This window comes from Rhincodon typus, chromosome 3, assembly GCF_021869965.1.
Source record: "Rhincodon typus isolate 14 chromosome 3, sRhiTyp1.1, whole genome shotgun sequence".
Lineage (NCBI taxonomy): Eukaryota > Metazoa > Chordata > Chondrichthyes > Orectolobiformes > Rhincodontidae > Rhincodon > Rhincodon typus.
Genome location: NC_063334.1, coordinates 95,654,000 through 95,669,997, shown reverse-complemented (window position 1 = coordinate 95,669,997; position 15,998 = coordinate 95,654,000). Strand labels below are relative to the sequence as shown.

Below are 15,998 nucleotides of genomic sequence, written 5' to 3'. Positions count from 1 at the left end.
GATGCTGCTTGGCCTGCTGTGTTCATCCAGCTCTACACCTTGTTATCTCAGCACTGTTTGAGAATTGGTTTGTGCACTGTTTCATATTTTTCAAGCTCCCCAACACTAGGTGACACTGCTGCTGTTTCAAATGGTGTCTAACTATATTTTTCTACGCAGCACTGTATATTAACTTCATCATGTAGTTAAATACCAAGAAGCTTGGAATGTTTAAGAGAAGCATAAATATTTTAGGTAGAGAAAAATGCTATTGACATGTAGCACTTGCATGCATCAAAGTATTTCACAAAAAATGAAGAACTTTTGAGTCACAGCTGTAATATGCCAAAATATTTATCATGGGCCTTAATTGCCCACAGAAGTGTGGTAGAAAGTAGCAGAGGGGTTGTGTATCCTACCTGTAACTTCATCTAATCCTCTATCCATCACAAACTCATAAAATTAAAAATGTCCATGAACTGTTAACCTACCCATCAAGTTGTTATGATTGTACACATCTGATCTACAAATCTTGAGGAAGATAAATAGATGATAGTGGGATATACATTGAACTCCTCCAGCAAAAGGAGTCAATATCTGATGAGTTGAATGATTTTTATTCACTTGTGGGATGTGGGCATTGCTGGCTGGACCAGCATTTTAGTGCTCATCCATAGATGCCCTTGAGAAGGTGGTGGTGAGCTGCCTTCTTGAATGGCTGAAGTCCTCATGCTGTACATTCCTTTGAGCTTTAATCTTCCTTTTAGCTACATCCTGTGGGGCCTGCTTGTGCTTTCACTCAAAACGTCATAGTCAGGCTGAACATGCATTCCATTATTCATCTTGACATTAATATTGACATTCACTCCATTGGTCCATCTTGGGTTCAAATTGTGAAACTGCACCCTAGAGAAAGTGCTATTATTTCCTAAAATAGTTAGCAATTAAAACACTTACCCCCACAAAGCATAATGGAGAAGACATAAACTAGGTAGTTGAATATCATGCAAAATCATTATATTTGTTTTTTCCTGTGCCACGCTTGATGTATATTGAAAACTAAATGAATGAATTGAAATTAGGAACCAGATATATTAGAATTTGTTCATTTAATTATTGGTCCATGCCCAACTCGTTTAATGCAAGTTATAAGAGGGAGAAAAGAATCCTACATAAAATATCAAAGATTCTTTTGCTAATATTAAAGAGTCCAATTTTATCTCACTTAATCTAGGTGAAGAAAGTAGTCCCTAGATTCTTATCAAAGCATACAGTTTGTAGACAGGATGTAGTTTTGGCACATCTATAGGCAGTGAAGAGGTCACAGTTCATGTATTCCTGGAGAATAGGTTTCTGGAATAGAATGTTGAAGAGCCAACTAGCACTTAAAGTATTTAAGATATAGTTCTAGGTAATGTGAAAAGGCTAATTAATAGCCTTGCTGTATAGGATCCATTAGGAAATAGTGACCATAATATGATGGAGTTTCACATTAAGTTTGAAGTAATATGGATCACTCAGAAATTCTAATCTTATTAAAGGAAATTATGTATATATGAGAGGCAAGTTGGCCATGGTGGATTGGGAAAATACATTAAAAGAGTTCATAATTGGCATGCAATGGCTTCTATTTGAAAAGTTTTACAGGGTCTACAACAAATATACATTTCTCTAAGATACAGAAACCAAACAGGAAAGGTGAGTCAACTGCAGTGAACAAAAAATAAGTTAAATATCTCATTAGATCAAAAGATGTGGTTTGTAAAGGTGCTGTAAGTGGTAATAATTTAGAAAAGGAAGACTAAAAATAACTGATAAGTAAGGGTAAAAAGAATATGAATTCAAGTTCACTCTAAGATTGGCTGTAAAAGCTTCTTCATGTATACAAGACAAAATGTGGGCCCATTTCAGGCAGAGACAGAAGTATTTATAACGTAGGATAGATAAGTGGTGAAGAAGAGTAACAGTTACTTTGCACCTGAATTTCAAGGGAAAGGTAAGAAAATCTTCTAGAAGTACTAGGGAACCAAGGGGCTTGTGAAAATGAGGAACTGAAAAACAAATTAATAAAAAGAGGTATTACTAGAAAAACTAATTGGATATAAGGTTGATAAATTGCCTGGGCCACATGAGCTACATCCCAGAGTAATGAAAGGAGGTGACTAAATTGATAGTGGAACCATTGGTGGTTATTTTTCAGGTTGTTATAGCCTGGAAAAGTAGCAAATGTAACTCCACTTCCTAAGAGGGTAGGAAGAAAGAAACAAAATATTACAGACCTTTTACTTTTAAAACTAAAAGACACATTTTGTTAAAGTTTTTCATTTTATACTCATCAGGCTAATTCATAAGAAATATCAATGTGAAGGGAAAATCGTTTATACTGTATGTTAGAAGAGGACTGATTGGTTGGCAAGTGGATTATGATTGATAGTTGCTACGGAGAAGACAGTTTGCTGGTTGTCAGTATAACTTTTTGCACACTCAGGATACAGAGCAAGTGCTAGCCAATTGCAGAATCACATCTAATTATGCTGCTAACCTATTTAAGATAACCAGTTAGGCTTGCAGTCAATGTTCCCTGCAGCTGCACAGTCACTCTGATGGTGTGCACATAGCAATCAGCGAGCTGATACCACTCACCTCATTGTTCTCCGATTCCGGAAGTCATTACCACACACGGACTTCAGAGGCTATGCAGACAAAAACATACAGCCCAACTATTTGCAGACAGAAAGACACACTGCACCTGACTGCTCTCAATAGGTAACAGCCATTCCCTGGTTCATTTCTCCAGGAAATACCCTGACCAATCTGCTGGTTTGAAATTTAAATAGTTTGCCAGTTACTTGCTGGTTATCATTCAACAGACAAATTCCCCATGACAACACTAATACCAATCAGAGTCCACTTGTCAACCAATCAACATTCTCCGTTCATACACATAATTGTATTTTCCCCATTTACATGGGCATTTCTTGCATTGTCCTATGGAATGCCAGATGGAAAGCTTTAACAAAATGTGCCTTTTTTCAGCAGTAGGAAAGATGTTAGAAGCTATTGTAGAGGATGAAATAACTGGGTACTCAGAAAATAATGAGCAGAACCAACATGGACTTATGAAATGGACATCATGTTTGACAGAACTGTTACAGATTTTTTAAGGATACTGCTTATAGCATAGATAAAGGAGAACCAGTGGCTGTGATGCATTTGGATTTTCAGAATGCTGTTGATAACTTCTTATTCAGGAGGTTAGTAAATACAATTAGAGTTCATGGGATTGAAAGGAATATACAGAAATAATCATTAATTGGTTAATAGACAGAAAGCAGAGATGATGAATAAACAGATCATTTTCTCAACGGCGGGTTGCTATTAGTGGGACACCACAAAGATCAGTGCTAGCTCCAAGTGGACATCAATTATATATTTCAAAATTTATGATGACACCGAATTGCATTGGAACATAAGCTGTAAGGAAGATCCAGGCTGACTTCAAGAAATTTGAAAGGCTAAGTGAGCGGGCAAGAATAAGTGGATAGAGGATAATGTGATCAAGTATTAGGCTACTCAATTTGGGAGAAAAATAGAAACGCAGAGTATTTCTTAGGTAGTGTGAGTTTGAGCAGCTTTGATGTCCAAAGGAACATGGATGTCCTTATTCATGAGTTACTAAAAGCTAGCATGCAGAAGCAGCAAGCACCTTGGAAGGTAAAAGGTACATTAATCTTCATTGCAAGAAGATTTGAGTACAGGAGTGAAGATATCTTGCTGCAATTGTATATAGCCTTAGTGAGAACAGCCCTGGAGTATTGTGTCTAGTTTTGTTCTCCCTATCTGATGAAGGATGTAATTGCCTTAGAGGAAAATAGAGGATTACCAGATTAATCCCAGCAATGATGGGATTATCTTCTGAGGACAGTTTGAGGAAACTAGGTACATATTCCCGAGCATGTCAAAGAATGCAGGGTGACTTAATTAAAACTTAGAAACTTCTTACAGAATTTGACAGGGTAGACAAGAATAGGGTGTTTACTCTGCTAAGTGAGTCTAAAACCAGTGGGCACTGCCCCAGATAAGGCATGGTCCATTTGTGAATGGGATGAGGAGGTATTTCTTCACATAAAGGGTGATGAGTCTTTGGGATTCTCTGCCTCAGAGGGCTGGAGATAATCAATCATTGAGCATGTTCAAAACAGTAATTGCCAAATTTCTGGAGGTTAATGGCATGAAGAGATATGAGGTCAGTGGGAGAAAATGGCATCGAGTTGATTAGCCATGATCTGTTTGAATGGCAGAGTAGGCTCAATAGCCTGAATGGCCTAAGACTAAAAGATGTAGCAGCAGAAGTAGGCCATTCAGCCCACTGAGTTTTCTCCATCATTCACTTTTCTGCCTTTTCCTTGATTGCCTTGCTGATTAAAAGTCTGTTTGTCTCAGTCTTGAATATACTTAATGACCCAACCTCAACAACCCTCTGTGGTAAAATAATTCTAAAGATTCATAACTTTCTGAGAGAAGAAATTCCTCCTCATCTCTGTCTTAAATATGTGACTCCTTATTCTGTGATAATGCCTCTGTTCCTAGATTCTCCCTCAAGAGGAAACAGCCTTTTTGCACCAATCCTGTCAAATTCCCTAAGAATCTTACATGTTTCTGTAAGATCCCTTATTCTTCTGTATTCTAAAGGGTACAGACCCAATCCACTCAAGCTGTCCTCATGAGACAAACCCTCTATACATGGTATCAGCTTAGTGAATCTTCTGCAGATTGCCTCCAATGTCAGTATATCTGGCCCTAGATAAGGGATGTAAAACTGTTCACAGCTGCGGTCTGACCAGTGCCTTGTATATTTTTAGCAAAGCCACCTTCCTTTTGTATTCCATTCCCTTTGAAATTAAAGCCAACATTCCATTTCCCTTCCGTCTTACCCACTGAATGCGGATATAGGCTTTTCGTGATTCATGGACAAGACTCCCAAATCTCTCTGTCATATAGCTTTCTGTAGTCTTTCTCCATTTAAGTAATATTCAGCTCTTCTTTTCTTCCTGCCAAATGCATAGCTTCATATTTCCCACCTTATATTTCTTCTGCTAAGTTTGCGCCTGCTCACTTAACTTGTCCACATCTCTCTACAGACATTTTCTGTCATCACACTAGTCTGCCCACTTCTTTTTGTGTCATCACAAACTTGACTATAGTGCATTCACTTTCCTCATCCAAGTCATGAATATACATTATAAATAATTATGACCCCAACACTGATCTCCGTGGCACACCACCAGTTACAAGTCACCAGTCTGAAAATGTCCCCTGTTATTCAAACTTTCTGTCTTCTATTAGTTAGCCAATGCTCTAAAGTGGGAGAGAAGGCCTATTGCAAATATATAGAGATAACACAGTGTGGATCTGGAGGAACGCAGCAGGTCAGGCAGCATCAGAGGAGCAGGGAAGTTGATGTTTCGGGTCAGGACCCTTCTTCAGAAATTAAGAAGGGTCCTGACCTGAAACATCAACTTTCCTGCTCCTCTGATGCTGCCTGACCTACTGTGTTCCTCCAGCTCCACACTGTGTTGTCTCTGACTCCAACATCCACAGTTCTTACTATCTCTATTCCAAATATATCCCTGTATTAAAACGGTAATTATATTCTAAAGACAGTCATTGGCTGCAAAATGATTTGGAAAGTGCAAAATAATGTAGAAATACAAGTTCTTTTCATTGTTGACTACATTTTAATTATTTACTTTTGGAAGGAGCAATGGTGTATAACTCACAGGTAAGCATCAGTTTTAATTGTTTCACTTACCTATTGCAATTTGGCATGGTCCTGACCTATGCGGTTGTTGATTACTTCTGGATGGGCATTCCTCCTCTGGATTTAATGTTACCTTCTTTTTGACATGGGCAATTAGTAAGAAGCAAATACCAATAAATGTTACCACTGGGCCCATAATTTGCAAGAAGAGTAGTTTACATTTCTCATTTCCATTAGTTTTACCCGTTAAATTGAATCCTTCACCTTCCTTGGTGCCAGGGCAGGTGATTGCCCAAACTCCAATCATAGTTAACAGCACTCCACTAAAACAAAACAGGATGCCAAAGATAAGGAAACGGGCAAAAGTGTCCTGCTCACTGCATGAAAGAAAGCACCTTTGATCTGCTGAGTGGGCCAGCTGCCTCAAATTCACCAGAGACTTGGATCTCGATAGCAGTAAGAATACCAATGCAATGCCACACAAACTTGGTCCGGTTGCCTTTAGAATAACATTGCAGCTGCCACCATTACGATCACATGACTGGAACCCAAAGGTAGCAATAATAACTCCAGCGGATAGAAAGGAAACTCCGAACACAAGTAGAAAGAATCCCGTTTTATAAGAGCTTCTGTCTCCCTCTATTCTCTCCAATGCTGGAACAGTACGCATTATCAAGTCCTCAGGATTGAAATGTTCTTCTTCAGTGTGAAATGACCAAATCTGTGAATTTAAATAAATATTGCAGCGAGTTTTATTTTAGCATGCATGAGGTTTAATCTTTACTATTTTGCCTCTAAAATACAGTGCGGACACCACAGAAAAGAATTATTGAATAACAAACATATAAAAAGCTGGAAATACTTAGTAGCCATGCAGAATGAAAGGAGAGAGAAACAGAGAGAAAAATGTTGGACACTGACTTTTGATCATCTAATCAATTTTAATTTCAGATTCCCAGTGGCCACAATCATCCACTTTTGTTTTAGGCTATCAATTTTAAAAATCAGTTACATTTTTTTGTGAATGAACAGGTGTAGTGCAGTATTGAGGAGCACTGCAGAATTACAATTTTTAGGATCAGATTTTAAACCAAAACCAGATCTCAACATTTAAATGAATATAAACAGAAGAACAACCAGAAACAAGAACAGAAGTAAACAGTTTGGTCCGTTGAACCTGCTCCAAACATTCAATGTGATCATGACTGATCATAGTTTCAACTCCACTTTCCTACCTGCTCTCTAAATGCCTTGAGTCATGGAGAGACCAGAGTTCTGTCACAGCCTTAAGTATATTCAATTATGGTGCATCAATTGTGAAGAATTCGAAGAGGTATAACCCTTTGAGTAACTGAATATCATATCATTTCAGTCCTAAATGATCGATCCCTTATTCTGAGACTGTGTCCTCATGTCCTAACTTCCCCAATCAATAGATCCTGTAAAACTTTCTTGATGAAACAGGAGTTTCCTGATGCCGTGGTCAACATTTATTCCTCAACCAACATCACCAGGACAAATTAACTGGCCAATCTTCTGCTTGGAAAGTAATGTAATGAGGCACTTTGTACGTCCTGAGGACCGAAAAAAGGTAATCTGTGAATGCATGACCTTTCATTCAATAGTTCTGAAAAAAAAATTAAAGATTTACATGCAAAACAAATCAAGATAAAAATAGGATATCATCCTAGCCGTGAAGGAGGTACAACTCCACCAAACAGAAACACTTTAGTAATGATTAACCTCTTACTTCAGCCATGACTGATTTCATTTACCTATTCCAATTACAAATGGAGGTTACTGTATCATCTTGTATAATTGAAACCATCAAAAATTTACTAAACATTGCTGACTTTCCTGAAAAAAAAATCACTTGGTATTATTGCATTCTTCAATAATGCAAGAAAAAAACGAGTGGAGTCACACACACAGTCCATCCAAATCAAAGGAAATCAATTAAAACAATAACCTGCTGAAAATGTAGAACAGAATGCTCAGGATAAGGGAGTTTCAGAAATTTCTTGCACCTACAGACAGTGCTGCTTTCTAATGACAATTCCCTAAGCGGATGTTGGGGGTAACTGCCTATCCATAACAAGTCAAAAGAAGACTTTGCCTCTTTCTGTTGCCTCAAAAAATATTCATGCAAAGTGAGGACATAATAATTATGAATATGGCTGCCAGAATTTATTGGTAATTAGTGCTCTAGTCCGCAAAGCCTGTGCAGTTCTATTATCTCTTAGAGTATGCAGAAAAATGTAATGAAAATTGTAACAAGCTATAAAGAAGAAGAACGTTTACTATTAGTTTTGACATGATTTGAAGGTTACTCTTTTATTTATTATTATTTCTGTTAAAGATCTATTGCTTTCGAGAGTGAACATTTTGAAAGCAGAGTTAACAACTATTTCTTACAATTGATGATAATAAAATTTCCTACTTTATCCATATATTCCTTTTGCTACTTCAGCTATATATTTGTTAACAGTTCTATGAAATGAAATATGACAGATGTGAAACTTGGCTGTGAAAAGTCTGAGAGATAGTAGGAACTGCAGATGCTGGAGAATCTGAGATAACAAGGTGTACAGCTGAATGAACACAGCAGGCCAAGCAGCACCAGAGGAGCAGGAAAGCTGACGTTTCGGGCCTAGACCCTTCTTCAGAAAATGAAAATTTTCAGAAAATGAAATTTTCTGAAGAAGGGTCTAGGCCCGAAACGTCAGCTTTCCTGCTCCTCTGATGCTGCTTCATCCAGCTCTACATCTTGTTATCTGTGAAAAGTCTTGTTCAGTTTCAGAAAGTGGCCAGGAAAGGAATAAACTCATCGGGAAGATAAGAGCTTACAATGAAACTGGTAAAATAGTAAAACAATAAAATATATAAAATAGCACACTGTCAGTGGATGGTTTGTAAGGGCAGAAATATTGCTGATTCATGAGATAATATCACAAAAGAGTAATATGTAGATGAGAGAACCATGGGTATTCCCAATACAGCAGTGGGAAAGAATTTCTATAATAGTTCTGGCCTGAATTAGATAAAAATATTTATCGTTTTTGTCTCAACACAGCATAAATGTTGCAGTAGGATAGCATGATGACTTTTTGAAATCGGTAGAAACATCGAGAAGAAATAAGACACCATGGTTATTCACTTTGTTAGAAATAATAATAAACTCTGAACAATGGATGGAATCCAGATTGTACAGATTCTAAATGATGAGTTTCAGGAGGAATGGAGTGGTTCAGGGAGATGACGACATGTTTAGGGACAGGGGAGGAAGATTGAATATAGAAAACAGATAGCAAGTACAGAGAAGTGAGAATCAGACAGTACGTTCATTCTTTGACAAGCTTGATGAATTTTTGAGGGGAGTTGGTTTAGTGCTCAAGGAGAGAGAGCTATTCACAATATCAACCAAAGTAAGGGTTTAAAAGGGAAATTGATTGGCAAAGATATGTAGGAATGAGTTAAGTTTTAAGGATGAAATAAGGAATGGAAGTAACACCAACAATTTATATTTACATAGAACCTTTTACAGTAATAAACATGCATTTCACAGGCTCGATTAAGACAACATTTTACACAAAGAGCTGTTGGGTGAGATGACCAAAATCTTGGTAAGAAGTAGATTTTTTGGAGCGGCTTAATGGAGATGAGAGATGTAGAGAGGCGGTGAGGTTTAGTGAGGGAATTTCAGAGCTAAGAGTCCTGGCAAACAGTGGCTTGAAGAAAATCAGGGAAGCTCAAGAAGCCAGAATTGGAGAAGTGCTGACATTGCAGAGGTTCATGAGGCAGCAGGACATTACAGAAATGTGGAAGCAAATGTTGAGAATTTTAATATCAAAGTATTGCTCGACTGAATGCTGAGATAAGTCAGCAAGCACAAGAGTGAAAGTGAATGGCCTGGACAAAGTAGATGTGGGAAGATGCTTCCATTGGTAGGAGAGTCTAGGAACTGAGGGCACAGACTTAGAGTAAAGGGAAGACCTTTTAGAACGGAGATAAGGAGAAACTTCTTCAGCCAGAGAGTGGTGAATCTATGGAATTCACTGTCACAGAAGGCTGTGGAGTCCAGGTCATTGAGTACATTTAAGACTGAGATAGATAGGTTCTTGATTATCAAGGGGATCAAGGGTTATGGGGAGAAAGCAGGAGAATGGGTTGAGAAACTTATCAGTCATGACTGAATGGCGGAGCAGACTCGATGGGCTGAATGGCCTAATTTCTGCTCCTATGTCTTATGGACTTAAGTGAGTAGAACTTGGTGTAAGTTAAGATATCTAATGAAAGAACATTGGTTGAGCACTGGTTTACAGGGGGTGCAGAGTTGTGACGGTGGCTGGGAGAGCATTAGAATAGTTAATAAAGTGGGGTTCAAGATTGGAATGGGAGAAGAACAAAGGTATGTTTATCTTAATGGACCTGGGCAAGGACAAGGGCAAGGGCTTGGGGATGTGGTCGGGGAGCGACAGAAGCAGCCAAATGGATGATTCTAATTAAATATAAAGGAACTCATGAGTGTGAAGAATTTTAAAAAAAATTACCCATACATTTGTTATCAAGTCAACTTCATTCCCCTGCTCTTCGACTGAACAAAAATCAACACTCCTTAGATCAAGGTTTATTTAGTCCTGATGAAAACATATTAATTATTGAATTTCAGAGCTACAGTATGCTGCACTGCAGCTAACCCACACAGTATGTATTAAATAGCACCGTTAAACCTATGTCATTTCACAATTATACAAAGGAAACAGACACTGTGAAAGCAATGATTCTCTTTAGTATTTGTGAATTGCAATGTGCATTTAGCAGAACCAAGTGGTAAGTAATGCAGCAGTCCAGGTCACAGCAAGCTCTATCAGTAAAGCAGGCATGCACATAAAACTTCAAGAGATTGATTCCTGGCTAACCATTGGCATGAGGAGAGCACATGTAAGAATATTGATTTAAGAAGGAAAGATTGGCATTTATATAGTGCCTTCACAACCTTGGGATGTACTGGAGTGCTTTACCACTGGATGAATTATTTTTGAAGAGTAGTTTGTTTAAAGAGAGGAAACACAATTTGCATATGGCAAGGTCCCACAAACAACAATGAGATAATGACCATATAATCTGTTTGAGTGATGTTGGTTGAAGGATAAATATTAGCCAGGACTAAGGGGAAAATTTTCCTACTCTTTTGTGAAATAGCCGCATGGAATCTTTTGTGTCCTTCTGCAGGGTCACACTGGAAGGAGGGCATGGAGGGGTGGGATGTTATTTTAACATTTCAGCCAACAGGAAACATTACTGAAAGTGCACATTCCTTCAATATTATACTGAAAGGTTAACTTGGATTATATGCTCGAATTTCTAAAATGGGACTTGAACCTACAAGCTTCATGATTCAGAGACTAGAGTGCTGCCATTGAGCCATAGTTTAACAGTTCCCAGATGATCTACATTTAAAACTGTTGCTGTAATGTCTACAATTCTTCCAGCTTTATGGGGGCTCATATGCCCAGTGATAGTGTCCCACCTCTGAGCCAGGAGTCCCATATTCAAATCCCACCTGTTCCAGATGAGTGTCATAACATTGATGAATGAATTGATCAAAATGGCTAAATTCTAGGCTGTGATGAAATTGTGCCTCAGTGTAAACTCAGACTAGTGCAATATAATTTTCTGATGATGGTAACACAACATTTGGGTTTTGGTACTTTCAGGTATTAATTAAGATCCTGCCGCTCATGTTGTAATTGCAATTGCAAGATAATGGCACCTAACACTGCTTGTAGCTTGTAACTTTAATATGAAATGCTACAGTAACTTATTTCAGTGATTTGCTTTATACCATAACTAAGATCCTCTTGTTCAATCTAAAAATGTCTAAGTAATTCTTCATGGGCAAATATACACAGAGGGCAAACTGTATATGTTACCATTTTAATGTTCATAAAATGCAGCTTTTCTGTAACTGCTGCTATTGTATATATATCTACGCCAGTAACAGCTCCTAGCAATACATCCTTGGGTCCTAATAACGGTCAGAACTGAGTACTTACACAGAAAAGGAGCTTCTCTCCCAGGTCTTACTTTTTAGCTGTTGGGGACAGAAGATCACTTAATTTTAAATATTATGCCTAGTTCGCTCTCTAACATTTCTGCGTTTATAAAGTGTAACTTTTTGAGACCACGATTAGGAGCACCCACTGTCTCAATTTTTTTTTCTTGATTATCTTTTAGTTTTATAATGCCCAGGGCGTGTGCCTACTGTGGGCTGTAATACAAAAAAAAATCTCAGAGGCCCTTTCATGATCTAGGATGTTTCCAAGCGTTTTATAGCGAATTATATGCTTCTTAAAGATTAAACACTTGCAATATAAAGCTACCAATTGTCGACAGAAAGATTCCACAGTCAAGGAGATAGTTACCGGATGTTTTTGTTTTCTTTGCTACTGTTACTAAGGGGTAGTTCTTGGCCAGGACACGGTGAAGCACATCCTTGTTCTTTGTTGAAATAGTATCATGGCATCTTTTATACCAAACACCGAGACGGCCCCAGTTTGAACACCTCGCCCGTTTGATCATATCCAGCACTGTGTAGTGCTCCCTCAGTACTGCACTGGACTATGGGTGTAGACTTTAGCCCTTTTAAACCGGTGAGATTCAATAACCACGCTGGGAACTAAACCGAGATAGCAAGGTGTAGAGCTGGATGAACACAGCAGGCCAAGCAGCATCAGAGGAGCAGGAAAGCTGACGTTTCGGGCTTAGACCCTTCTTCAGAAGGGAACTAAACCGGGTTGGTTTAACTAGGCATGGAATCTTATTGAAGTACAGTGTAATTCAGGGTAATTTCTCAATCTGTTTCACAGCGAATTAAGGCGCGAAAGCAGAACGAATTGCAATTCACTGATGAAATATAGACAGATCTGAATGAACATTAAGTGCGAGGTTTTTTTTTACAATTAGCGGATGTGACAGCGAGTGTGAAGAGACAGTGCTTTCGGTGCTGGGCAGAAACCTGGAAATTAGCACCGAGCGACCCGGGGCGGAGGGTGCTCAGTCCAGGAGCCTGACCGCCCCGCACTCCTCCCACACCAGGCCATGCAGTGGTTAATATTGAGGCGAAGACAGACCGACCTTGCCGGGGCTGTGCGGAGCTCCTCTGTCCCATCCAACAACGAGTTACCATCAGGAGAATCACCGCTTCTTTCTGGCTCTCTCCCTGTTAGACAGGGAACGCCAGTGATGGAGCCCAGGCTCTTGTAAATGACATTATCACAGGCAGATCGATAGCAGTCATTTATATCTAACAGAATTGGGAAACATCCACGCCTCTGATGTCTGTGAGATAGTTATGTCTCCCCTGACTGCCTTGTCAAACCCACTCTCAACTCGCACTGACTGGTCCCGTCTGGATCAACTCTCCTCTCTTGACCCGAATGAAGGAGGCGCCTCGCCACTTTGAGATCCCCGTTTTACCATCAGGTGCTGTATAAAATCCAAACTTCTTAATGATGGCACTTCTGTGCTCCAAACCTACCACTACTGGGCAAAGGTCTCAATGGGAAAGACGGCAGCTTTTCACCAACTTTGTGGGGTACAGGGTCTCCATTCAGCTCCTTCGAAATGATATCTTAATTCCGTACACCGACGCTTCTTATATCCCTTCTTGCCCTTTGCTAGCAAAAATGTGCCACCTCAGGCTTGAACTTATTCATTGAACTGGCGTCTATCGCGTTTTTCTTTTGCGGGAGACAGGCATTTACCCTTGGCGTTTCCCGGAATGGCCTGGCTTAGAGTTTAAAGATTCCCTTTTCAGAGAATTCCTCAATCAAAATATTCCTTCACACATAATTCCCGGGAGTACCGGCCCTGTTTGTGTAATCCTATCTAATTTCCTTAACGCCCATGCGATCCTGGTCAATCTTTACTCCCACCAAGGCCAAAATAAGACTTCTCTAGTGCCGTAGACCCATGAACACAATAATTGAAATGTGGTCTGAACAGGATTTTTTTCAGGGATTTTGGAAGAAAAATGTTTTTTTTTGTAAAGCTAACATTCCATTAGCCTCTTTGATTTGCTTTGTAAACATTCCAGTGATCTGACTGTAAAGACTACTCTATCTCTTTGGACAGTGGAAGTTCCCAATTTTTCATCATTTAAAAAAATATTCTGACTTATCTTAGAACCAAAGGGATGGCTTCACCTCGGCCTGTGTCAAAATCCATCCACCATACTTCTGTCTAGTCACTTAATCAATGCGTATCTTTATGCTCCTACCTTCTGTATCATCTGTTATTGTGCCATCAGCAGACCTGGATCTATCATTATTATGTTCATTATAATGTTCTTTCAGTCATTGGATGGTGATTGTTAAAGTATCAACACATCATTGGGCACTTAATTTGAATCATCTCAAATATATTACACTAAACAGTTACAATGGTGGTAATGTGGTGACTGGAGTGATTTGTAATCAGAAACCTAGGCTAATGCTCTGTGGATATTTCCCCACCACAACACAATTGAATTTAAATTCAATTACTACATTTGGAATTTAAACGTTAGCCTAATCATCTAATGGTGACTACAAAACAATTGCCAGAAAATATACATCAGATTCACTTTTTGGGGGAGGAAATCTGCCATTCCTATCAGAGCCACAAAAATATAACTGAGTCTTAACGGCCCTCTGAAACAGTCTAGCAAGCAGCATATCTGTGTCAATGTGCTACTAAGCCAAACTCAAATATGTTGTCACTATTGTTCCCTTACCACTTGCCACAGATCCAGTCTAGTAATTATGTTCTTTAGGACTGGAGCAGCTCAGTTAGTAGTGGTGCTACCAAGTCACTCTTCATAATGGGCATTAAAGTCTCCAGTTTCATTCATGGCAGTTTGGTACAACTGAGTCATTTGCTAGCCGTTTCAGAGGACAATTAAGAGTCAACTACATTGCTGGGTTTGGAGTCACATGTAGGTCAGATTGAGTAAGAAATCGCAGTTTTCCTTCCTAAAGGATATTAGTTACAACAATTGACAACAGTTACGTAGTTCCATTTAGTCTAATTCCAGATCACACTGAATTAGAAGTTGGGCCAAAGGGTCCGTTTCCGTGCTGCATGACTGTATGACGCTGTAACATTCTAGACGCAAATATCTCTTCTCATGCACAATACCCACCCTGACCTTATGTAAGATATGCCAGGAAACTGGTAATGTGGACTCAGTATGAAGCAGTTGCCAGAAGGATCCCTCCCTTGTGTGACCTCACCAATCCCCCAACTCCAACCCTATCATACCAGACCTCCCATAACAGCCTTTGTCTGTGTGAGAGGATTTGGCAGCTGCAATGGCACATGTGATGAAGGTTTGCAAGTTATTATTATTTAGGAACTTGGAATTTAAAATCGAGGTGAATGGATTTTTAATTTGCAATTCTCTGGTAGTTATTGTCTCTTTTCAAAAAAAAAGGCAGATCAATTTTTAATCAGTAAGTCAAAACAGCATTTCTAAAAATAAAATCACATGACTAGACTAAATGATTGCACAAGATATCTGATGAGATTATTGTGGAAGTGTTTCCTTAGTTAAGAGATACCATCCAGAGAGAGATGGTGGAGAGACCAGTAGCAGATTCGGTTCAATAAAAAAAAAAAAAATCCATATCAGCAGATGTGCAGTTTTCTGCCTCATAGGAATCAAAGTAAGTAGAAAGAGCTTTGTGTTGTTTTTTTTTTAGATTTTAGCAAGGCAGCCAGGATCAGGTCACAGACTAGGTGGAAGCTAATGTGGATACTTTGACCAGGAAACATTAGGATCAGTTAGAATGGGTCATGTGGCCTGCCAAATGAGAATACATGGCCTCAGCAAAAACTTTAATGTCTATGCTGAGGATAAAGGCTCAGCATCAATTTTTAAGGAGGTGGAGATTATAAGAGAGCCATCTACAGTTGCTAAAACCTTTCCTGTAGGATGTGCAAATACTTTCTTCCTTTAACATCAGGTGGAACTCCACAAGCAGCTTATCCAGCCCCAGGTACTTGCTCTTTGAGAGCTGGTAAAGAGAGTGCTAGTTAACACCACTAAACTTAGTGGAACATCAAACCTTTTTGGCGCACACTTCCCATGTCCCCACCTGACCTGCGGCAGGTCCTTCCACAAACTTGTGCGAGCATCCTCACTGGATGGAGTTAGAGAAAAGAACTGTATAATAGATTCATGTTTGAGCTCTGATATTCTCTGGATTTAACACAA

At 39.1% G+C, this 15,998-nt stretch overlaps 1 protein-coding gene across 4 annotated transcripts in view; it reads right to left on the bottom strand.

Annotated features, from left to right (window-relative positions):
* LOC109919079 (transmembrane protein 171) overlaps positions 1-13,132 on the bottom strand; it is a 23,353-nt gene extending 10,221 nt beyond the window's left edge. For 2 of the 4 annotated variants that reach the window (XM_020519040.2, XM_048620302.1), the window contains exons 1-2: positions 12,878-13,132; positions 5,792-6,461 (exon numbers count right to left, since the gene is read on the bottom strand). In XM_020519040.2, the coding sequence (XP_020374629.1) occupies positions 5,792-6,410 (619 nt within the window). In that variant the 5' untranslated portion in view covers positions 6,411-6,461; positions 12,878-13,132. Of the gene's footprint in view, positions 1-5,791; positions 6,462-6,975; positions 7,288-12,869 lie in introns of those variants that run through there. The other 2 variants (XM_048620310.1, XM_048620298.1) reach the window with 2 other exon arrangements.
* Between the last annotated feature and the right edge of the window lie 2,866 nt (positions 13,133-15,998).